At 34.9% G+C, this 25,940-nt stretch overlaps 1 protein-coding gene across 16 annotated transcripts in view; it reads left to right on the top strand.

Annotated features, from left to right (window-relative positions):
• The window catches only part of MGA (MAX dimerization protein MGA), a 132,764-nt gene that overhangs the window by 66,838 nt on the left and 39,986 nt on the right, over positions 1–25,940 (top strand). For all 16 annotated transcript variants that reach the window (XM_019725430.3, XM_019725431.3, XM_019725434.3 and 13 more), the window contains exons 3-9: positions 2,876–3,821; positions 4,624–4,702; positions 4,818–4,913; positions 12,500–12,631; positions 12,867–12,971; positions 13,923–14,581; positions 15,723–16,065. In XM_019725430.3, coding sequence (XP_019580989.3) covers positions 2,876–3,821; positions 4,624–4,702; positions 4,818–4,913; positions 12,500–12,631; positions 12,867–12,971; positions 13,923–14,581; positions 15,723–16,065 — 2,360 coding nt within the window. The remainder of the gene's footprint in view (positions 1–2,875; positions 3,822–4,623; positions 4,703–4,817; positions 4,914–12,499; positions 12,632–12,866; positions 12,972–13,922; positions 14,582–15,722; positions 16,066–25,940) is intronic.

Consider the following 25,940-nt stretch of genomic DNA (forward strand, 5'->3'; position numbering starts at 1 on the left):
AAGGTTTTGTGTGGAAACAGATTTGAATGTTAATAAGCCGATTCTTTCCCCACTGAATTGTCTTGGCACCCTTGGTAATTGAAAATCAGTTGTGGGCATTTATTACTGGACTCTAAATTCTGTTCATTTGCTCTGTATGCTTAGCCTTATGCCAGTATAACACTTTTGATTACTATAACTTTGTAGTAACTTTTAAAATTGGGACGTGTGAATCCTCAGAGAGCTTCATTTTTATTTTTCACGATTTTTGGGGGTCTCTTTTTTTTTAAGTTTCACGTGAGGGGGGTCTCTTCCATTTCCATATGAATTATATAGGACCAACTTGCCATTTTCCACAAAAATCCCAGGTGGGTTTTGATAGGGATTGTGTTGAATCTGTAGATCACTCTCAGGGAGTATTGCTGTCTTATCAATATTAAGTCTTCTAGTATGTAAACATGGGGTATTGGTCCTTTTATTTAAGTCATTTTTAATTTTTTTCAACAGTGTTTTGTAGTTTTGTGTGTACAAGTCTTAACACTTCTTTGGTTTAGTTTATTCCTAAGTATTTTATTCTTGTTGATGCTAGTGCAAATGGAATTATTTTCTCGATTTTGTTTTTGACTTTTATTCCTAGTGTGTAGCAATCCAGTGTTTTTGTGTGTGTATCGATTTTGGATCCTGCAATCTTGCAAACTCATTTATTAGTTCTAGTAGTTTTTTAGTGGATTCCTTAGCGTTTTCTATATACAAGATCACGTCATCCATGAATGGAGAATTTCACTTCTTCCTTTAAAGTCTGGATGCCTTACTTATTTTTCTTGCCTGATCACCTTAATAGGACCTCTTGTACAATGAGTGGCAGTGGTGAGAGCTAACATTCTTGTCTTGTTTCTGATCTTAGGAGGTAGTGTTTCCTGTACAATCTAATTTGAATTGCCTCAGCTGTCTGAAAATGTTGTCAGCTTGAAGACTTTTTTTGGTAGATCTAGAACATTGTTAGGTTAACTCTTTCAATACTTTATGATGGGTGTCATTCCATTCTCTTCTGGCTTACATTATTTCCAATGAGTAGTCAGTCTGTTGTTTTTATTGTTGTTCCTCCAGTGTAATATTTTTTTTTCCTGTACTGCTTATAAAATTTTTCTCTGGATTTTAATTTTCAGCAGCGTGATCTTTGTGCGACTAGGTATGACTTTCTTTGTATTTGTTCTACTTGGTGTTTGCTGATCTTGGATTTGTGGGTTAAAAACTTTCACTTTTGGAATATTTCGGTTCATTTTCTCTTCAAATGTTTCTCCTTTCTCCTGCCTTTTTGGAAGTGCAGTTACTAGTATGTTAGATTATTTGATGTCCCACAGGTCTCTGACACTTTCTTTTTTTTTTTTTACCCTCCTCTGTTCTTCAGTCTAGTGATTTACTTTAGTAAATTTCAGCTCACCTCGCATTTCAGATATGTTAAGGGTGGGATTGGACTCCTCTCTCTAATAGGACCTTGGGATCTAAGCCCTGGGAGAGACTACAAGTTCTCTGTTTTTGGGCCAGTCTTGCTATATCACTGCTGATTATTTTGCTGAAATCTCTTGGAGGATAATTGGTGGGAGTGAGGACTAGTTTTCTATTTGGAGTCTCAGATTCTAGTCTGCCCGCACTTAGGCATTGAAAATTTTAACTGGTTTCTCTGGGTCCCAGCAAAGATCCTTTCCCTATAGCTAGCTGCTTTTTTCTCTGTTCACTGGTGCTTCAGGCAGTGTAAATGCTACTCAGGGTTGAAAGCAGTAGCAATCTGTGGTCATTTAGAGAAGGCTGGTTCCTCTCTGGAATTCAGTTCATTTAGACTTATTTGTATCCAGAGGTCTTCAATGGCTTTAAAGAAAAATAGGGTTTTTAATTTATCTAGTGTTTTTTCATTGTTACAGAGGAAGTGATGGCCTTTGTGATCTCCCACATTCTAACTGGAAATGAAAGTCCTTCATTGAAGGATTTTCGAGTTAAGGTCAAGATCTTAAGTAAGTTGTACCTGTAACAAGTAACTACACATTGATGTAATGGTTGCTTGTGCATATTTGAGGTAAAGGAAAGATTTACAAACCAATGACTTTAATTGGGTTAGTGAGTAGTTCTAACACATCTTCAAGATACATTGGTGCAGTTTATGTGCTTTCAATGGTTAATTGGGAGGATGGGGAAACTAAAAAAAAGTGTTTTGTTTTTTTTAAGAATTATGAACACTGAATCTACCTGGGTCATATGTACTTGCTTTCAATTACCCTACCTTTTTATTTTGGAAGAATTGGTAGATTCTTTGTAGTGAAAGTGACTTCAGTTTTAAAGTTAAAAAAAATCATCTGGCAGTAACGTGGTGAATATACTAAAAACTACTAGTAGGTTGTACATTTTTCAGTGCTTAAAGTGTTACATTATATGAAGATGAATTTTGTCTTAAAAAAAAATCAGGCAGTTTGAAAAGGCCCTGCCTGATTTGTATTGCAATTCTTAATTGTAATTGACATTTGTTTGCTTTTATTGTCAATTGTTAATCCGTGTATGGGTTTCTAGAGTTTGATTTTGGGTTCGTGCCAGCTGACTTTCAAAATTGAGTTCATTAGAAAAATAAGTGTTATAACATGCTTTTTGACTCAGTGATAAGAGAGTTACTTGTTAAAATTTACTCTTTATGACTCTGTCAATTTCTCACAAAAATTGAGGGAAATTTAAAAATGTGATGTTAAACTGCTTTTGAGATTTTTGTTATGTTTATACAGAGTGTTTCATGAGGAATGGCTCATGAAATCTGATGTCACTTGGTTTCCAAAAATCTTTTTTGTTTTTCCTTCCTGAGTCTTATTTATGGAAAGTCCTGTCCTTTTTAACTCTCCCTCCCCTGTCTCTCCAGACTTGTTACCAACAATTTTGAAGACAGCTCCCATGTAACATCACCGTTAGATCCGAATGGAGCCTTCAATGTTGTCATTAAAGAGGAGCCTCTAGATGAATATGACTATGAACTTGGTGAGTTCCCAGAAGGGGTCACTGTGAAACAGGAAGAGACAGATGAGGAAACAGATGTATACTCGAACAGTGATGATGACCCCATACTAGAGAAACAGCTAAAGAGGCACAATAAAGTTGATAACCTCGAAGCTGACCATTCGTCTTCTGAATGGCTACCAAATAGCCCATCAGGTGTTGCTAAAGCTAAAATGTTCAAGTTAGATGCTGGAAAGATGCCAGTAGTCTATCTGGAGCCCTGTGCTGTCACCAAAAGCACAGTGAAGATTTCTGAGCTCCCTGATAACATGCTTGCCACGTCTCGGAAGGAGAAATCTGTGTTGACAGAATTAGACTACTTGCCTGCGTATATTGAAAATTCCAATGAGACTGACTTCTGCTTAGGCAAGGAGTCAGAAAATGGTCTTAGAAAACATTCGCCGGATCTGAGATTAGTCCAGAAATATCCCTTACTTAAAGAGCCTCAGTGGAAATATCCTGATATCTCTGACATCATTAATACAGAAAGAATACTTGACAATTCGAAGAGTTCAGTTGGGGACTCATTTTTAGGAAAAGAGGACTTGGGCAGAAAGAGAACAGCTATGCTTAAGATTTCAACAGCCTCCAAGACTGTGAATACTAATCAAAATGCCCCTCCAAGTGTCACTGGAAAAAGAGGAAGGCCACGAAAATTGAAACTCTCTAAGGCAGGGCGACCACCTAAAAACACAGGAAAATCTCTAACTGCTACAAAGAACACTCCTATGGGCCATGGGAGTACCTTTCCAGATGTGAAGCCTGATCTGGAAGACGTGGATGGTGTTCTCTTTGTTTCCTTTGAATCGAAGGTAAGATTGTCATTTCAGCATTGTTTCTAAGGCCAAATAGTCATTCTTGAATTGTATGCTGACTGATAACTCACTTAGAATCTATTTTGTGTGAATGCATCCATTACGTGAGGGGTTGTGCATGGGGAGTTGAGTAGCTCCCAAATATTTGGTTTAGTTAATAGGCATCACTTAAGATATTTTGTTTGAAAAATTATGTCTGCTATGATCTCAGTTCATGAGTTTTTTGCATTGTGTAGCTGGAATCTAAAAAATCTTCAGATCTTACTGGCATTTTCATTATTATAGACTTTAAAAAGACATAAATAGATGAAAAATTTACTGACTTTTGGTTAGTATCACCTGATCTTTGTCAGCAATAGCAGAGTACCATTGGAGAACCAAATGTTAATAGTCTTATTTATTGTGCTGTCTTACACATCGATAGTTTATTTTACTCCAATTCTTCAACTAGATTGTTTTTCTTTTAGATTTTTATAGAAGCCTAGTTTATAGTTCTGAATTGGCTACATAGAGGTTGAATTCTTTCTATCTGGTCTTTTCTGCCCTTCTTGTTAATTGTGTAAGCTGTCTTGAGTTAAGCTGTCTTTACATGGGCTTTAAGAAATCGTTCTGCAAATTGGCATAAATATAGTTTTAGATCAGTTAGTTGAGTATATTATATGCAGATTTTTTGCTTTCTTCCTTTCTGATGTAGAGCATTCAGAAAATATTGAAATGTATCAAAAAGAAGAAAAAATGCTCTTGATTTATGTTTAAACTTTTAGAAGTGATATGAGTTACATTTTTCTTTTTAATATAGGAAGCTCTAGCCATTCATGCAGTTGATGGGACAACAGAAGAACCCTCTAATCTTCAGTCATCAACCACAAATGACCCAGGTATTATATAATGATATAAAAAGAGATATTGGGGTTGGCTTCTAGATGTGGAAGATGCAGTGTTCATTTTTCTGTAGTATATACACTATTTTATCATTTTTTGTCTTCTGAGTAGGTTGCAGAGCAAGAATTTCCCAGTTGGAAAAGGAATTAATAGAAGATTTGAAGGCCTTGCGACACAAGCAGGTGATACATCCTGGTCTTCAAGAAGGTAATATTCTCTAAAAAAAAATATATATATGCAAGCCAATTGTAAAATTTTGTTCTCTTACTCTTTCACTCTTTTCTCCCTCCTACCCACTTCCTTTATCTCCTTTTTCTGTTTCATTTCTTTCAGTGCCTCTTTCACCTTGTATTTTTCTTTTCTTTCCGTCCATGATTTTCCCCCCTTCACTAAAAACATGTCTAGGTCTTTTTTACCCTAAGAGAAACTATTCTGAAGATATTGTCTTATGCTTGTGAAGCATAATATCTATCTTATGCATTAAAAAAAAAGTATGATAAGAAAGTGGTGTTTTTTTCTCTTTTCTTCACTTTCTTATAACACATCATTTCCCTCCCACCCCATTTCTCATCTTTTAAATTTTGGTTGCTTTTTGTTTCTGTGGCCTTTGTTTTGGGGCGGGGGGATTGGGGAGCGTCCTTCCTACTTACATACTTAGTAATATATTTAGATGTATAAATGGAAGAGTAGTTTTCTTTCTCGTTTTGTGGCTGTAAACATTTTATGTATTGCTTGGGATTTACTTTAAATTTTTCATTATCTCTTATTTTGTTATAATAGATTATCTTGGCTTTAATTACATTGCTTAGTCCTTTTTTTAAAAAACAGTGAAATCTGTACTTATTGCTATTATAATAACCACTGATTTTCCCGTTTGTGCTGTAAATAAAAGATTGTAAGCCGTGTCCCAATTTTTAGTTTCTTATATCTTTGATTTTAGGTGTGCTTCTTGGAGTAATTTATTGAGTTTTGATAGTCAGTTTTCTTTTCAAAGGATTGTCTAGCTGATTTATATAGTAGATCATTTATATGAGAGTTAAAGCATTATATAATAAACAAAAGGTTGATTTATAAAATAATCAATTTCTAAGTCAAATTGTAATAGTTGGAGCACTTTTGCTTTAATGTGAGCCCACTTTTGTTGGACAGTGTGATCCTAGAGTATACAAATCTCACTAGTGTGATGAGGACTGGCTACTGTGGATTGTAATGGACAGTCACAGTCACATCATATTAATCTTGCTGGTGATAACATTTGCTATCATTTATTGTCAGCTTTCATTTCTATTTTGTTTAAATAATGTTCTCTTCCCCTATCAGTTAACGTATCCTTTATCTTTTTCCCACTCCTACTTCCATTTTTTTGTTAGTTACGTACTCTGGTAATGTATAAATATTGTAACATATTGTGTTCTTTCAACCTCATCCCCAATTTGCTTTAGTCTTAGTTATAAAGTTAAATATATTCAGCTATCCCTGCTAGTGCCTTTGCTCTGGTTTGTTTGCCTATTATTTTCTGGTTGGCTAAAGTTTGAGTTTTTTCCTTTATAGACATTTTAGTCAAATTTGTGATTTTTCCCTTTGTGTAATGGAGCTTCAAAGTCAAATGCTTATGAAGACTAAGTAGGAAACATAAATAAAGTGAAATTAGCCTGAATTTGTGGATGGGTTGTACTCGGGCGGGCTGGAGCACAGGTGCCTTTTTAAAGGGGCAGCCACATTGGTGAATTGTCATATGGGAATGTGGGCCCAGTATTTTCAGAAATTTCAATTGTTCAGTAGAGGCTGAAGTCAGTATTTTTATGTAATGTCTCTCAACTTTTAAGTGGTAGCAGCTGATACAAGTTATTTGGGCAAAGCTTTAAAAACAATGAACCAAACAAAACGTGTGTGAGCCATCCGTTTTCACCTGCTATACAGAGTCTGCATTTGCTGTCATGTTTTACTTAATCCTCATGTTGTTAAGATTAATTCAACTGCATTCTTGCATAGTTTTTATAGTTTTTAAACAGTTGAATCTGTAATCCATATATGGCACTTACTTTTCATAAGGTGTGAGGTAGAGTTCTATTTTGGATTTTTTTCCTCTATTTTATTTTGGCGGATGTCACCCCCTTCTCCCAAACCTTAACTTTTTAAGACTTACAACTTCAAAAGAATAAGTTAATTTAGCTAAATTTTTTATAGTAATTGAGTAATACCAACTTGGTCTTTGAAGATAATATTCTTGCAGATCCCTGTCTAAAAATTGATGCTTGAAGTAATTTGTTAAATTTCAATTCAATAATGTCATATTTATCTTTATATTAGCTGTAGCGTTTTATTATTCTTTAGAAAATAAGTACTTAAAATATTTTTGAGTTGAAAAAAGCTTGAAAAACTTGAAAAGCTTTTAGAGCTTACTTTGAAATTGTGAAAAAAAAATGTTAATTAAGCCAGGGAAAATGTTTTAATTGTTGGTGGTGATAGTTTTGTTGCTAAAATAAAATAAGGTTCTTCATTTTGTTTTCCACAGTACTATATTGTTGTATCTTCTGTACGGTCTTTACTACTTCCAAACTGATTTATTTTCTAAGTCTATCCATCTGAAATTATCATCTGTTTTTGAACTTTAAAGGTACTTTTCTAAAAGCCTTTCTACTTCATTGCTACCAAGTCAAGTCTATGTCAGGTTTTTTTTTAGTTTTTTTTTTAAAGATTTTATTGGGGAAGGGGAACAGGAAGGACTTTTTTGGGAAACAGTGTATACTTCCAGGCCTTTTTTTTTTTTCCCCCAAGTCAAGTTGTTGTCCTTTCAATCTTAGTTGTGGAGGGCGCAGCTCAGCTCCAGGTCCAGTTGCTATTTCTAGTTGCAGGGGGCACAGCCCACCATCCCTTGCAGGAGTCGAACCGTCAACCTTGTGGTTGGAGAGGATGCACTCCAGCCAACTGAGCCATTTGGGAACTCAGCGGCAGCTCAGCTCAAGGTGCTGTGTTCAATCTTAGTTTCAGGGGGCGCTGCCCTCCATCCCTTGCGGGACTCGAGGAATCGAACTGGCAACCTTGTGGTTGAGAGGATGCGCTCCAACCAACTGAGCCATCCGGGAGGCAGCTCAGCTCAAGGTCCCGTGTTCAATCTTAGTTGCAGGGGGCGGAGCCCACCATCCCTTGGGGGACTCGAGGAATTGAACTGGCAACCTTGTGGTTGAGAGCCCACTGGCCCATGTGGGAATCGAACCGGCAGCCTTTGGAGATAGGAGCATGGAGCTCTAACCGCCTGAGCCACCGGGCCGGCCCAATGTCAGTTTTTAAATAAACCTTTTAACTTTAGGTAAGTTTTATTATCTTCAAAGACCAGATTTGCAGAAAAATTGGGAAAATAATACAGGCGTTCTCATTTATTCTATACACAGTTTCTCCTATTATTAACATCTAATAGTGGAGTACATTTGTTGCAGTTAGTGAACCAGTGTTAATATATTATTAACTAAAGTTTATGTTTTATTCGTATTTTCTTAGTTACCTCTTTCTGTTCCATGTTCCCATTTAGGAAATCACATAACATTTAGTAGTCATGTCTCCTTAGGATCCTCTTGTCTGAGATAGTTTCTCAGACTTTCTTTGTTTTTAATGACCTTGACAATTTTGAGTACTGGTCAGGTATTTTGTAAATGTCCCTCGGTTGGGATTTGTTTGATGTTTCATGGTTAGACTGGGATTATATGTTTGTGGGAGGAAGACCACAGAAAAAAGAACTATTCTCATCTCATTATCTCAAGGCTACTTATTATCAACATGATTTGTCACTAAGAGATTTGTCTTTTTTCCTCCATTTGTTTATTCAGTCATTCATTTATATTAATATGGACTCGTCAGTTTTAGTGTTAAATTTCTTTATGACAGTCTCTCCAGGGCTCTCTGCCTCTTCCTTTTTAATTATCTAAAAAATGTGTGTAGTGTTAAATCAATAGTTAGCTGGAGTTTTTCCACATATACATCAGCTTTTCTGTTCTATGTTGGCTAGTTACATAGATGTTTATTCTTGAGTGTGTTTTTGTGGATACTTTATGTTTCATTGGGTTTAGCTAGAGGCAGGCATTTTTTTGCTGGAGTTTATTATCTTAGCTGACTTTAAATCTAAAGGTTATTTTTTTTGAGTTCTATCTTTACGGGTCTTTTTTGCAATGGTGTGATATACGTATATGTTCTAGAAAATATCTTCTAATATGGTGAAAAGGCAAAAACATTTAGGAGTATAATTTTGTTTAAACTGTCAACTGGAAAGGATTATGTTTATTTTTTGGATATGCTTTCTATGAATTATTTAACTATCTAATTTTATGGAAGCTAAATTCATTCATATGAAACCAACTAAGTCTAGATCTCATGTATCTAACTTGGGGAAGGATTTTCTTGCAGGGCAAACATTTCAGAATAGTCTAGATAAGCTAATTAGGAATAAGGAATTACTTTGAAGAATGTTTATGTGCCATTGACCCCTACTTTTAGGGCTTTTAAAAATTAATATGTATATTTAAAATAAGTTTGGTCTTTTTATTGGTTTTGGGACTCGATATCACTTTTGGGGAAGGTGGAAGTCCAAAATACAAGTAAATACAGACAAGAAAATATGTAGGAAAAACAGTCTCTAAATTTGATTGTATGGTTCTAGATTTTTGCATGTCTACAAACTTGGTCGTATGGGTACATTTTTAACAACTTAATTCCTGTCTGTCTTCTCTATAGTTGGCTGTTGTGGTAGGTTTTGTTAATAATAATATTAGAGTTGTTTTTTGTTTTTATTTTTTTCTCCTGAAAGCACTGCAAGTATTGCATTTTATCCTTTGTTTAGGATTCAGTTCTCACTTGAATTTCTGCACTGTCTTGTTTTCTGGTTTCACTTTGCTCTCCCTCCCCACCTTTCCTAATTAATTCCTAAGTATTCTGACTCTATAAAGTTATACCAGATTCCCTAGGGCTTTTCGAGTATCATTTTTTTTTTGCTTACCTGTCATAGGACTTATTTACTCTAATGTAACTACCATTGAGTCATTTGGGAAAACAATAACAAAGCTCCTTGAGGTCTGGGAAATGTCTTTTGTCTCTATCACCATCTGTATTACAGAGTGTTTCATAGAAAAGGTATAGTAAATTCTTAAAACATAAAATGTGATGGATTAATATTTATTTTACTGATGAGGAATCTAAAGCTAAGAGAAGCTCAGAGAGAAGATTAGAAACAAGTTGTTTTGAGTCATAATCTTATTTTCTCCCCAGTCGATTGGAAACATGAGGAAAGAATGTTTTATTGATGTTAGTTTTAATCGCATGTGATGAAATAAAATAAAAATGAGAAAATAAAAATATTTATTTTAAAGAACTAGAATTGCAAACTAAAACAGAATAGCCATCTTTTGTTCAGATAATTTCTATGTGGAGGCTACAAAAATGAGCCATAAGAATTTGTAGCTCATAATTTACCAAATGTCATCACCTTTTAGGAAACTGGCACTATTTAAGTTTTTTATTGGAAACCTGTACCTGTGAGTTTTAATGGTTATTACTATGATACTTAATACCTTGAACTTCTTTTGGCTTCAGTTATGTTAAAATTTAAGTTAAATACTTTGTCACTCAATAATATAAAGCCAGTAATTCACAAATGAGGAAATCCAAATTAGAAGATTGTCACTAGTAACAGAAAAATGCAAATTTAAGAACAATAGAATATAAATTTATACCAATAAGATTGGAACAATTTTTATTAAAAGTCCAGTGATATCAAATATTGGAGAGAATGTGTATCAGCACAAACCCTCATGCCGTACGGGAGGGAGTATAAATTGAAAGCAATTTGGTAATATACCTAGAGCACAGACTCCCAACTCGTGCATTGTCGGACCTGGTGGTCAGTGATTGTGTGACAGGTATGCTCTGGAGATACTGATCTCCTCAGAGTGGCCAGGCAAGACCAAGGGAAATCACTAACTGTAGAGCTGGTGGCCTCCAGCTACAAGTTGCCCCATGATTATCCCAATGTGTTATATAATTATCATTTTCTTGTGTGCCCCCCCTGTAAGCAGAGTTCAGAATAACTTTCAGTTAGAATTCCTAGTTGCAAACATCAGAATGCACTTTACAGATGAAATACAATATGAATTTATTAAAGAATATCAGATGACTTACAGTCTCCTGAAAGGCCAGAGAACAGACGGAAGGAGGATACAGTTAGGAAAAATGCCCAAATTACATTCCCACACTGCTCATACGTGCACTGCTCTTTGGACAGTCACCACCTTTGTTCATGTGGACACTGAGCACAGCACACTGTAGCTAGGACCTTGGTTACATTTAGCTCTAAAAGCTCATTCTTTGGCCAAATGCTGTCACCATCATTTACATAATCCTGTATAGTATTCCTGTTCTCATGGTGCTGTCTTCTAAATTGGAGTCCTTCACGGATGCATCTGATTGGCAAAACCCATGTCACATGTCTGCACATAAACTGCAAGAGAAGTTGGAGAATTTTTCTAAAACTCGCCTTGAAGAGGTAGGAATTATAATGGGGAAAAGTAACCGCTATATAGGAAGGGTGTTCAGAATATTTTGGGCAGCCACAAATATGTCAAACAGAACTTCCAATACGGTTGAAAGATGAACATACTCTGTTACATAGCAATTCCACTTTTGGGTAGGTGCCGTGAGGAAAAGCTAAATATGTTAGAGAAAGCTGTCACACATGGTCACATGTGTTATGTACATCCTTGTACAAAATGTACAACTATACTGCAGCATTGATTGTAATAGTTAAAAATGGGAAACAACTAATTCTCTTCAATAGAAGAAGGGTGAATAAATTGGAGTATGTTTATAATCTGGAATAGTGTACAAAAGTGAAAATAAATGATCTAGAAATAAATCTGTCTACGCAGAAAAATCTCAGATGTATTAGGTTGGTGCAAAAGTAATTGCAGCGTTTGCAATTATTTTCAAGATTTTAAACCACAATTACTTTTGCACCAACCTAATAGAATGTTAAGCAGAAAACAAATTAAAAGTATATGTAAAATAAATACTTTCCTGTAAGATTGCCTCTTAACCTACAAATAAGTCATTTATAGGCTCAATTAACTATAAATATCATTACTAATAACGAGAGAATTAACCATAAGCAGGGTATAAGCTCAATCTATGGCAAGTTTGTATTAGAGTCCTAGAAAGTCTGTGGACCCCAAACGGTTAAAGCACAAAAGATCTGTTTCTATATTTATATATTATCTATTATTTAGTAAATTACCACAAACTTAGCACCTTAAAAATAACACATTTATTGTCTCTTAGTTTCTGTGGGTCAGGAGTCTGGGCATGGCTTAACTAGGTCCTCTGCTTAGGGTCTCACAAGGCTGCAATCAAGATGTCAGTCCTGGTTTCTTGTTAGAGGTTTGACTGGGGAGGGATCTGTTTCCAGTTTCCCTCAGGTTGTTGGTAGAATTTCTGTCCTTGCAGCTCTAGCAAGGTGGATGATACACTCATTTTTATATTATTACATACATATAGTCATACACATCCCATCCCTTTTGCCATATTCCATTGCTTAGAGACAAGTCAGGCCTCCACACTCAAGGGTGGAGGAGGGAGGATTACACACGTGTAATACCAGGAGGGGATGATCATGGGGTCAGCCTTGAAGTCTGTCTTTCATTTTTAGTTTTTATTTCATCAGTTTTGCTCTCCACTGTCTCCTTTATTATCTCCCCACCCCCAACCAAAGGTTAAAAAACCCCAATATGATCTGTGGTCCTTTTTTCTTGTAGTGGGCTTAAAATTGAATTCAGTGGATCCAACAATGAGCATTGATCTTAAATACTTGGGAGTACAGCTACCTTTGGCTCCAGCCACTAGCTTTCCTTTCTGGAACCTCACAGGAACCAACCCTGCCTCTCCTGGTGAGTGTGTAGTATTGTGAAGTCAAACAAATTTGTGATATAAATAAAAAACTACCTTTGTTAGAGACAAAGTAAATTTAGGATAGTCTAGGGTAGATCTTTTATCTAGTGGCATAGTCTTAATGATTTATACGTTTCAGATGAAGTCTTAGTAATTAATTAGATAAGCCATGCCCATAATCCTAGATATGGCTTACCAGGATTTTGGTCATCTCTTTTACTTTTTCTTTTATAGATGCTGGATTTCCCTTTGTTTCTAGAACAGGGAAGACCAATGACTTCACCAAGATCAAGGGATGGAGGGGAAAGTTTCATAGCGCTTCTGCATCTCGGAACGAAGGTAATCAGCTTTTTAAAAAATTATAAATAGGTTCCGAAACATGTTACCACAGCCTTTTGTTAAAAGTAAGTCTTGTGTGTTTTTTTCCATCTTTTCATGCATTAAAATAAACTGAAAATAATTGTCCTGCTGATTTTTGTCCATTCTCTGTGTTCCCATAACCCCCATCCCTGCAGCCTTTTTTAAAACTGTACCTTTCTGCTGTTCCTACAGTTATAAAAAGCATCATTCTTAAGCATTATTTCAGAACTGTGTACGTCAGAGCTGTATAATGATTCCTGATTATACTTCAAAGTAGATTTCTAATCCAAGAATTTTGACTGTATACCTGTCTGTCTCCTTTCTTAGTGCATTTCCTTTCCCACTGAACTTGTTTGCAGTTTACACTCTAACCAGACAGATTTACTCTTTGTCCAAAATAGTTTTCATCTTAGAATCTTTGTACAGTGTTATAATAGTGTAATGCTTGTCTCTACTAAACTTGCTTCTTTGTTCCCTAAAAACTAAATTTTATACTCCTCTATTTGAACTCTTCCCTCTTCCCTTGCGTTTTGTATCAGAGTCCAGGTACTGTAATCTCTTGGCATTCTATTGAGGTCTTATTTAAGTATATTTTTTGCTCTTAAGTGTCTATTTATGTGTGGTCTCTATACTGAGGTCATAAGTTGTCAAAATTGTTAACTCTTACTGTTAATTATTACTGTTAGCACTTTTCAAAAATAATGCTAAATATATGTAGTAAGATAATTTTAGATAATGGATTTTAATGTAATGAGTGTATGATATATAATCTCTTTACTTGGTTTTATATTTTTTCTTTTTTCTGAGGAGGGACAATTTAGAAGATTCAATAGCTTATCTTAATGTTCCTGGCCTTTTTTAGTGTATTTTTCTAGAGTTCTAAAGATCTGTCTTAGATTTCTTTAAGTATCTGTATCTCTTTATTTCTAGGTGGAAATTCAGAAGGTTCACTGAAAAACCGTTCTGCTTTCTGCAGTGATAAGCTAGATGAGTACTTGGAAAATGAAGGCAAGCTGATGGAAACAAGCATGGGTTTCTCTTCCAATGCTCCCACATCCCCTGTAGTATACCAGCTTCCCACCAAGAGTACCAGCTATGTACGAACACTTGATAGTGTACTAAAGAAGCAATCGACCATTTCCCCTTCTACCTCTTACTCTTTGAAGCCTCATTCTGTACCCTCTGCCTCTCGAAAGGCAAAGTCTCAAAACAAACAGGCAACTTTCGGTGGCCGAACTAAATCATCTTATAAATCCATTTTACCATACCCTGTTTCACCAAAGCAGAAACACACGCATACGGTTCCAGGAGATAAGGTTACCAAGACTTCTTCAAGCACCATCTCTGAAAATCAGGTGAATAACTTTGTCGTGCCAACTTTAGATGAAAATACATTCCCAAAGCAAATTAGTTTGCGCCAGGCACACCAGCAGCAGCAGCAACAGCAGGGAACCCGCCCTCCAGGCTTGTCTAAATCTCAAGTGAAGCTCATGGACCTGGAAGACTGTGCACTTTGGGAAGGAAAACCGAGGACCTATATCACTGAAGAGCGAGCAGATGTATCCTTAACAACTCTCCTTACTGCTCAAGTAAGTATCTGTTGTTTTCCAGAAGCATCTTAGTTCCTGGTTAGAAAGAATTCGTTTGGTGAGGGGAAATTGGAATGGTGCTTTCTGGCAGGAGGAGTGGGCATTTAGTTACCTTTGTGACAACTAAGGAGATGTCTTCCACATTTGTTCTTTCTCAGTTGCTAGACACCCAAGTGTAGATCCCTCCTGCCAGCAGAGGAGAAACAGTACAACTGTGCTTTTGAATAATGTTCCTCTTCTGTATGGTCATTCTGAACATCTCTAATTTCATTCTCCAGTATATGGGCAAGTACATTTGCTCATTTTATTAAAACAGCTTTGAAAATTCTGCTTAAAAGGTACTAAACCCCCCAATCCAAAAAAAATCATAAACCTATGGAGAAAAGCTTTTGTCTTTTTAAAAATTTTATATTAAGAAGTTTCATTTATTATTGATTCACCTACTTAGCCTCTGGTGCATGTGAAGTGACACAACAAAATGTGGATAATTTTCTTGTAAGGAAATTTCTATACCTTCCATTTTTTAATTCTGTGACTAAATTCTAGAGCTGAAGATCATTAGATGTTGGGACTAAATACAGAATGTGTCTTTTATTAATCATTCCTAAAGACTTTTATGCACATTTGTTGTTATTCCCTTCTTATCAATTACCATAAAGCAGGAGTCAGCAAACAGTTTCTGTAAAACAAACAGTAACTATTTTAGGCTTTGCGGGCCATGCACTCTCTGTTGCAGTTTCTCAATCCTGCTGTTGTAATGCCATACACATGATGTAAATGAATGAAGCTGGCTGTGGTCCAGTGGAACTTTATGAAACTGACTGGATTTGGTTCTTGGGCCTTAAGTTGTCAATCCCTGCCCTAGAACATTATGTGTGATTTCTAATGAGAATAAATTTATCCTTGTTGATATTTTGGCTTATAATTAATTAAAATTTTTATTCTCTTGTCTGCTATGCATTTGAGTGAGGGATTGCTCAAAGTCCTGGTTATATTCATTTTCTGTCCTTTGAATCTGTCTTAATCTTGTGTTGTTAGTACTGAGTGCTAAGAGAAGAAGGAAGACCAACATGTGACAGTGAGTTGGTGGTGGTGTTTGGGGATGATTTAGTAGATTTACAGTTTTTTGCTTTGACTTTAGGCATCTCTCAAAACTAAACCCATCCACACAATCATAAGGAAACGAGCCCCTCCGTGCAACAACGACTTCTGTCGGTTGGGTTGCGTGTGTTCCAGTCTAGCTTTGGAGAAGCGCCAGCCTGCTCACTGCCGCCGACCAGACTGCATGTTTGGCTGCACTTGTTTGAAAAGAAAAGTTGTACTTGTTAAAGTGGGATCAAAAACTAAGCAATTCCAAAGGAAGGCCAGTCATCGTGATGTAGCATGTTATGCTTTGGGAGAGGAGCAGAGAGAAGAAGAAGAAGGAGTCAGAGAGGAGGAAGAACAATTGAAAGAGAAAAAGAAGAGAAAAAAGCTGGAATACAGTGAGTATTCACTAAGAGTTAAAAAGTAGAGTATTATTTTTTAGAAAAGTGTAGTTATTTGAAAACCTATTTCAAATAGTATTAGTATTTGAAACTAACACTATTAAAGTTACTTACTTTAATCCTGATCTGTGATCTCATCTTACTGTCCTTAAATGACATGTGCTACACACACACCCCTTTTTTAAATGGAATTTTTCTTTTGAAGATGGCTGTTTTGTGATAGATTTGATCATTCTCTCATGTGAACTTCCAGAATGCCTTTGAAACTTCATCTATTTTTCTGTCTTTCCTCCTGCCCCCAACCCCCACCATGTTCTTTGACTACACAGATGACCAGTATAATCCATCATTTTTTCCTCCTCACAGCTGTATTGAGGTATAATTGACAAATAAAATTGCACATATTTAAAGTGTGCAACATGATGATTTGCCATATGTATACATGATGAATGATAACCACAATGAAGTAACTAACAGATTTTATTTTCTAAAAAAAATTTGTAGCAAGACCCTCTGGTTGTGGTTTGAGCCATTAACCAGGAGGTTGGAGATTTGCGGATGGAGTTGAGCATTCTGAATTTTTTTGAAAAGCTTATTTTTCCATTTTGATAAAATACTATGTAGACCAAGTTACACATTGTTTCATTCATGATTATTTCCCTTTCTACTGTATCTTTTAAAAAAAATAATTTTACTATGTAATTGAAAACAGTTTCCTCTTAATTTGCTAAGGACTAATATTCCTTTTTTGGCAGTTTATATTTACATTTGCTATTGCTTGCATGTACTTATTTTCAGAAGAGTGGATGATTAATATTTCGATGTATGTACGTTCTCCCCAGATTTTCTGTTAATCCACTTGGTTATACATACATGTTTTTTATAGACATGGTACTACTGTATATGTGGTATAACTTTTAGAAATTTAATATTATAAAATCACATTCTTTCCATATCAACAAGTATAGATCTGTGTTATAATTTTGATTTTAAAGGTTGACTAACCATTTGTTATAAACTTTCTTCTGTAAATTGCCTTTAAATTTTTTTTTCTTTCAACTACAGTTGACATACAATATTATATTAGTTTCAGGTGAACAACATAGTGATTAGAAATTTCTATAAGTTACAAAGTGATCACCCTGAGAAGTCTAGTACCAACTGACAGCATATATAGTTATTAAAATACTGACTATATTCCCTATGCTGTCCTTAACATCCCCGTGACTGTTTTGTAACTGCCAATTTGTACTTAATCTCTTCCCCCTTTTCACCCAACCCCCAACTCCCCTCCCACCTGACAACCACCAGTTTATTCTCTGTATCTATGAGTTAGGTTCTGTTTTGATTGTTCATTTATTTTGTGTTTTTAGATTCCACATAAGTGAAATCATATGGTATTTGTTTTTTTCTGTCTGACTTACTTTACTTAGCACAGTGTCTCTAGGTCCATTTGTGTTGTTGCAAATGCTAAGATTTCATTCTTTTTTTATGGTCGAGTAATCTTCCATTGTATGTATGTACCACCTCTTTATCCAGTTGTCTATTGATGGACAGTTAGGTTGGTTTCACATCTTGGCTATTGTATATGAAATGTCCTTCTTTGTCTTTTGTTAGAGCCTTTGTTTTAAAGTCTGTTTTGTCTGATATAAGTATTGCTACCCCAGGTTTTTGTTCCACTTCCATTTGCATGAAATATCTTTTTCCATTGCTTTACTTTAAGACTGTATGTGTCTCTCGATCTGAAATGGGTCTCTTGTAGGCAGCATATAGAAGTGTCTTGTTTTCTTCTCTATTCAGCCACCCTATGTCTTTTGACTGGAGCATTTAATCAGTTTACATTTAAAGTAATTATTGATAGGTATGTAGTTATTGCCATTTTATTATTCATATTTTTTATCTTTTTATCTTTCTTCTTAAAGAAGTCCCTTGAACATTTATTGTAATGCTGGTTTGGTTGTGATGAACTCTTAGCTTTTTCTTGTCTGGGAACATTATGCCAAGCACTCTGTGAGGGTTAGGTTGTATCGTTTAAATCTTGCAAACCTATAAGGAGGCTTCTCCATTTTACAGATGTACTAATTGAGTGCTTAGAGTGCTTTTTCCCCAAGGTCACATTGGTATTAAGTGAATGATAGGGATTTGAACCCAAGCTTTTCTGACTTCTGAGTATTCATCTTTTTTCTACTGTGTAAGGTATGGTTTCTGGAATTTGACCTTCACTCTATCACCTGTTTTCTTTTTTGTTTGTCAAAAATTACTGCTGATGGTGTAAAGGCACTGTGCTTAGCTGCTGTGGATGGTACCAAGAGAAAGGATAAAATCTGGCATTTCTGCTTTCTTAGTCCATGTAGAGTTTTATTGGAGATGAATACCTACAAGTTAACTATGTAAAGAGAAGATCAATCTGTAGTCAATTAGGATAAAAGGAGGACACACAGATTACCAGTATCAGGAATGAGAAGTGCCATTACTATAAGCATTAAAATGATAATAAGGGAATAGTGTATATAACTTTGCCAATAAATTGGACAACTTAGATGAAATGGACAAATTCTTTGAAAGACACAAAGCTACCAAACTCACTCAAGAAGAAATAAAATAACTACCTAGCCCTATACCTATGAACTTGTAGTGAAAGACCCCACCGTAACTCCAGGTCCAGATGGCTTCACTGGTGAATTCTGTATAACACTCAAGGAAAAAATAATACCCATTCTGCACACCAGAAAAAGATATTACAAGAAAACTAGAGTAATATCCCTCATGAACATATGTAAAATTTATAAATAAAATTTAAGCAAATCAAACCCCACAATATATTTAAAGGATAATACATCATATCATAACCAAGTGGGATTTGTCCCAGGAATGTAAGTTTGAGTTAACATTTGAAAATAATCAGTGTAGTTTACCGTTACTATAACAGACTTAAAAAAAAAAGCCATATGATCATTTCAATAGATATTTTTAAAAATTGGCAAAATTTATTTCTGGTAAGAATTTTTTAGCACATTAGGAATAGAAGAGCAACCTGATAAAGAGCATCTCTGAAAAACTCCACAACCAGGATATTAATGGTGAGAGACTGAGTGCTTTCCTCCAAAGATTAGAAATGAGGAAGAATATCCTGTATCACCATGTCTGTTTCACATCATTGCGGAGGTCCTAGCCAGTGCAGTAAAGCAGGAAGAAAAAAATACATCCAAATTGGAAAAGAAGCTGTATTCATAGTTAGGAAAATTCTAAGATATCTACAAAAAAGCTACTAGTAGAACTATAAGTTTAGTGAGACTGTAGAATACAATAATATCAATATACAATACATTCGTATATATGCCTTGGAAGTTGAAATAAAAAAATAACCATTTCAAATAGCATCCAAAGAAATGAGACACTTAAGGATAAATTTGACAAAAGTTGCATGGGACCTTTATACTTAAAAACTGTAAAACATTGCTGAGAGCACTTTGAAAAGACCTAAATAAATGTTTTCATTCATCATTAGACTCAATAGTCTAGTTTAAGATAACAGTTTTCCACAAATTTATTTATAGATTTGATGCTATTTCAATCAAAATCACAGCAGGCTTTTTTTTGGGGTGGTGGTGTAGCAATTGGCAAGTTGTTTCTAAAGTTTATATGGAAAGCAAAAGACTTAGAATAATCCTTTGATAAATGACTTTGATAAAGAACATAGTTGGTAGAGACTTACACTCCCTCATTTTAAGACTTACTGTAAAGCTGAAATAATTGGGATAAAGAAAGAAAAATCAGTGGCAGGTAATAGGGAGTTCAGTTGACACACACACACACACTCTCTTACATGACCAATTAATTCTTGACATAATTCCAAGGTAGTTCAATGAGGAAACAATCATCTTTTCAAAAAATGGTTCTGGAGCACCATATAATTGATACCACATACAAAAGTTAACTTACTATCTAGGAGTTGATATCATAGATTAAATGTAAGTGCTTGAAGTATAAAATTTCTAGGAGAAAATATAAGGAAAAATCCTTTGTGACCTTGTGGCTCATAAAGGATTTCTTAAATAGGCTTTCAAAAGCATGAATTTTAAATGCAAAATAATAAAATTGAATTTCTCAAAATTAAAAACTTACTCTTCAAAAGACCTGTTAAAATGAAAAGACAAGCCACAGACTAGGAGAAATACTCACAAAACATACATCCAACATAAAAAGTTCTTAAAATGCATGAAGACGAATACTTTAAACTCAGTAACAAGACAGTCAACATAATTTAAAAAATGGACAGAAAAGTTAAGACTCTTCACATTAGATGCATAGATAGCAGATAAGCACATGAAAAGATGCTTAACATTAGTACTCCTTAGGGAAATGCTTACTGATACCACTAAGAGATAGTGTATTCCACTAAATGGCTAAAATTAAGAAGACTGACCACACCAAATGCTGGTGAGACTATAGAGCAACTGAAACTCTCATAGATGGTAGGAATGTAAAATGGTAAGTCAATTTGGAAAACTGATTTTTTCTTAAAATGTCAAAAATATATCTGCCACACAACCTAGTCATTTCACTTGTATTTACTCAATAGAACGCCTTGGGCACGGGTATTCATAACAGCTTTATTTGTAATAGCAAGAAAATTCAAAACAACTCAGGTGTCCATCAACAGGTTAATGGATAAAGAAATTTGGGATAGATGCAAACAGTGGAATACTATTCAAGAGTACAATGAAACAAACTGTACGCTCCGCAACATGGATCAATCTCAGGATAATAATGCTGAATCAAAGCAGCCAGTTCTTCCCCCCCCCAAAGTTAACATTTTTATTCCATCATATAAAAAAATTCAATGCAAATATATAGATCAGTGGTTGTCTGAGCAAGGGTTGGAGTGGAGGTTGGAGGCAGAGGGAGGAGAGACAAAAAGGTAATCCAATTACATTTACAAGGAATCTTGGAGGTGATGGTTACCTTCACTATCTTAATAGTAACGATGGTTTCACCGTGGTATGTTTATGTCAAAATTCATCAAATTGTGTATGTGATATTGTATGTCCATAATACTCAATAAAACTATAAAAGAAAAAAAGTACTTACAGGACTATTTATTGCAGACTGTTTAATATTGAAGAAATGGGAGAAAATTTATTGTATAATCTGGGTTAAATTTTTATGCTTCTACAAAAGAATACAATGTAGTCATTAAAAAGAATGTAGAATATTTAAAGACATGGAGAAACGTCACACCATAGTAATTGGTAATCATAAAATAGTATGTACCATATTATCCCAATTTTATTAGGATATATTTGTACATATATACATTTTTAAAAAGGAAATACTGCCAAGTTTTTACAGTGATTATCTCTGGGTATTGAAGTTTTAGATGACTTTTAAAATTAATGTTCTAAATCATCTATAATGAATATATGTTATAATTAATAAAGGTACACACAGACACACACACCCACACACCCACCCTGTGTTTCCCTGAAAATAAGGCCTAGCCAGATCATCAGCTCTAATGTATCTTTTGGAGCAAAAACTAATATGAGACCCGGTCTTATTTTACTATAATATAAGGCCAGTTTTATATAATATAACATAATATAATATAATATACTGGGTCTTATAATTTTTGCTCCAAAAGACGCATTAGAGCTGATGGTCTGGCTAGGTCTTATTTTCGGGGAAAAATGGTGCGTGCGTGCGTGCGTGCGTGTGTGTGTAATGTATATATATATATAATATAGATATATAAATGAATATGTGAAGGATAATATGTGACAGGGCTATAAGTTTGGTTTAGATATGGATATTTGTATAATTTACCATATTAACAGATTAAAGGAGAGAAATTATATTAGCAAATGCTGTAAAGTTGAAAATTTAACATCCATTTTTTAAAAAAATGTTTCTACATTTAAAATACATTTAAACATAAGATTTACCATCTTAACTATTTTTAAGTACACAGTTCAGTGATATTAAGTGCATAAGCATAGTTGTGTAGTAACCACCATCACCATCTGTCTCCATCACCTTCTTCATCTTATAAAGCTAAAACTCTATACCCATTAAAAAATAACTCCCCATTTCTCCCCAGCCCCTGGCAACCACCATTCTACTTTCTGTCTTTGTGATTTTGATTACTCTAAGTACTTCATTCATATAAGTGGAACTATACAATATTTGTCTTTTGGTGACTGGCTTATTTCACTTAATGTAACCTCAAGGTTTATCCATGTTGCAGCATATTGCAGAATTGTCTTCCTTTTAAATGCTGAATAATACTCCATTGTGTGTATATACCCCATTTTGCTAATCCATTCATCTGTTGCTGGACACTTGGGTTGCTTCCTTATTTTAGCTATTGTGAATAATGCTGCTATGAACATGGGTGTACAGCTATCTTTTTGAGACCCTGCTTTCAGTTCTTTTGGGTATGTACTTAGAGGTGGAAATCTGGATCATATGGTAATTCTGTTTTTAAGTTTTTAAGGAACTGCAATACTGTTTTCCACAGCAGCTGTTCCATTTTACATTTCTAGCAACAAGTGCACAAGGGTTCTGATTTTTCCACATCCTCAGTGACACTTGTTATTTTGTTTTCGTGATAGTAGCCGCCCTAATGGGTGTGAGTAGTATATCATTGTGGTTTTGATTTGTATTTCCCTAATGATTAGTGATAGTGAGCATCTTTTCATGTGCTTATTGGCCATTTGTATATTTTCTGTGGAGAAATGCCTCTTCAAGTTGGGAATGGAAAAGAGGCTATGCAATAAACCTGACAAGCTCAGGGGTGCCACATGGTAGAACTCAACAAGCTCAGTGACTAAAAGTAACCACACTCGATCACAGATTCCTAACTGGGCATGTCATAGCTGATAGTCTCGTCCCTGGCCTATAGCTTCTTTAGCAAAGGTCAATCTTTAAGTGATCTCTGTCCATTGTTCTTATCCCTCTAAGATCACATATCTTTGAAATGTCAGAGTAATATTCTTTTCCTACCCTTTGAAGGCACAACTGCCAGCACCAGAGCATAAACCACGGGAGCACAAGATCAGAGAGCCCATCATTGTTATCTTGTTGCCCAAATACCATTTCTGTGTACTGTAAATGTTAGTTATTAACTGGCCGGTACTCACCAATGTAAAAGAAGTATGTGTTTCTCCATTGTGCCTCTTATCCAATCCTAGAGATTTCCCCGCTGTGCTTTCTCCTACCTCCTAAATCTGCCACCAGTGGATTTTGTACATCTTCCTTATGTCGTTTTCTTTGATTCTAATGTATAAAATGAGCTGCAAAACTGCCATTTTCCTGAGCATTTGAGATCTTACTCCCCGGCATATATTGTGAGTATGGCTCAAATAAAAAAATGCTGTACAGGTTTGAATGTTTATTACGTCAACCAAGTCCTTTGAAATGGGTTGTCTATATATTATGGATGTTAACCCCTTATCAGATGTATGTCCTGCAATTGTTTTTTCTTCCATTCTGTGGGTTGCTTTTTTAGTCGCTGTTAGTGTCTTTCGATGCACAACATTCAAAAACTTTCATGAATGGATTCGTTTTGTTGTTGTTACTTGTGCCTTTGGTGTGATATCTAAGCTATCACTGCAAAATCCAATTGTTATGAAGCTTTTGTTCTGTGTTTTCTTCTAAGAGTTTTAGGCCTTGCATTGAGGTCCTTGATCCATTTTGAGTTAAGTTTTGTATGTGGTGTTAGATAAGGGTCCAACTTAATTCTTTTGCATGTGGATATCCAGCTTTTCCAGCACCATTTGTTGATAAGACTGTTCTTTCCCCATTGAATGGTCTTGGAATCCTTGTCAAAAATCATTTGATTATATATGCAAGGGCTTATTTCTAGGCTTTCTATTCCATTGGTCTGTCTGCCTTTATGCCACTACCACATACTGTTTTTGATGACTATAGGCTTTGTGGTAAGTTTTGAAATTAGCAAGTGTGAGTCCTTCATGTTCATTACTTTTCAAGATTGTTTTGGCTATTTAGGGTCCCTTGGGATTCCATTATGAATTTTAGAATGGGTTTTTCTATTTCTGTAAAAAAAATTGGGATTTTGATAGGCATTGCATCGAATCTGTAGATTGCTTTGAGTAGTATTGACATTTTAATAAGTCTCCTAATCCATGAGCATTGGATTCCATTTCTGTATGTTGTCTTTAATTTCTTTCAGCAGTGTTTTACAGTTTTAACGTACAAGTCTTTCACTTTTTGGTTAATTCCTAAGTTTTTTTTAATGTTATTGTGGATGAAATTGTTATGTAATTTCCTTACCAGATTGTTTGTTGTTGATGTATAGAAATGCAGCTGATTTTTGTGCTGACTTTGTATGCTGCAGCTTTGCTGAATTCATTTATTCTCACAATTTTATTTGTGGCATCTTCAGAGTTTTCTGCATATCAGGTTTTATCATCATCAAACAAAATTTTACTTCTTCCTCTCCAATTTAAATGCATTTTATGTCTTTTTATTGGCAAGTTTTCTGGCCAGAACATCAAGTAAAATGTTGAATAGAAGTGGTGAAAGCAGTTATCTTTGCCTTATTACTGATCTCAAGGGAGGAAAGGCTGATGTTTGCTTTGGTTTTTTCATACATGGCTTCATTATGTTGAGTTAGTTTCCTTCTATTCTTTGTTGAGTGTTTTTATCATGAAAGGGTGTTGAATTTTGTCAAATGCTTTTTTTGCATCAGTTGAGATGATCATGTAGTTTTTACCTTCGTTCTGTTAGTATGTATTACATTGATCGATTGTTTTTGTACGTTGAACTATCCTTGAATTCAAATAACTCTCACTTCATTATGGTGTGTAATCCTTTCAATATGCTGCTGAATTCTGTTTGCTAGTGTTTTGTTGAGGATTTTGCATCAGTGTTCATAAGGGATATTAGCCTGTAGTTTTCTTTTTTGTACTGTCTTAGTCTGGCTTTGGTATCAGAGTAATGCTGGCCTCATACAATGAGTTGGGATAAAGTTTGAGAAGGATTGATATTAGTCCTTTTAATGTTTGGTAGACTTCAGCAGGGAAACCATCAGGTTTAGGGCTTTTCTTTGTTCGGAGATTTTTGATTACCGATTCCATCTCTTTACCAGTTTTAGGTCTATTCAGATTCACTGTTTCTGATTTAGTCTTGGGATGTTTTGTGTTTCCAAGAATTTATCTGTTTCATCTAGGTTATCCAATTTGTTGGTGTACAGTTCTTTATAGTACTCTCATATAATCCTTTTATTTCTATAGAATTGGTAGTAATGTGCCCACTTTCATTTCTGTTTTAATTTGTTTTTAATTATTTTTTTCAGTTACAGTTGACATTCAATATTATTTTATATTAGTTTCAGGTGTACAGCATAGTACACACCTGATTTTAGTAATTTCAGTCTTTTTTTCTAAATCCATCTAGGTAAACGTATGTCAATTTTGTTGATCTTTTTGAAGAAGCAGCTTTTCATTTTATTGATTATCTCGTTTCTGTTTATCTCTGTTCTCATCTTTATTATTTTCTTTCTTTCTAGCTTTGGGTTTAGTTTATTTAGTTTTTTTGTATTTCCTTAAGTTGTCCAGTTAGATTGTTGATTTGAGAGCTTTCATGTTTTTTCATGTAAGCATTTTATAGTTATAATAGTGCTTTTGCTGTGTCCATAAGTTTTTAGTATGTTGTTTTCATTTTTATTTGTCTCTAAGCATCTTCTAATTTCCCTTGTGATTTCTTCTTTGATCCACTGATTTTTCAAAAGTGTGTTGTTTAATTTCCACAGTTTTATGAATTTTCCAGTTTTCCTTCTGTTGTTGATTTCTAGTCAGAGAAGGTAATTTGTATGATAGCTGTGTTTTTATTTAACCTTTTAAACCTCA

This window comes from Rhinolophus sinicus, chromosome 3, assembly GCF_057876585.1.
Source record: "Rhinolophus sinicus isolate RSI-liver-muscle chromosome 3, RSI-T2T, whole genome shotgun sequence".
Lineage (NCBI taxonomy): Eukaryota > Metazoa > Chordata > Mammalia > Chiroptera > Rhinolophidae > Rhinolophus > Rhinolophus sinicus.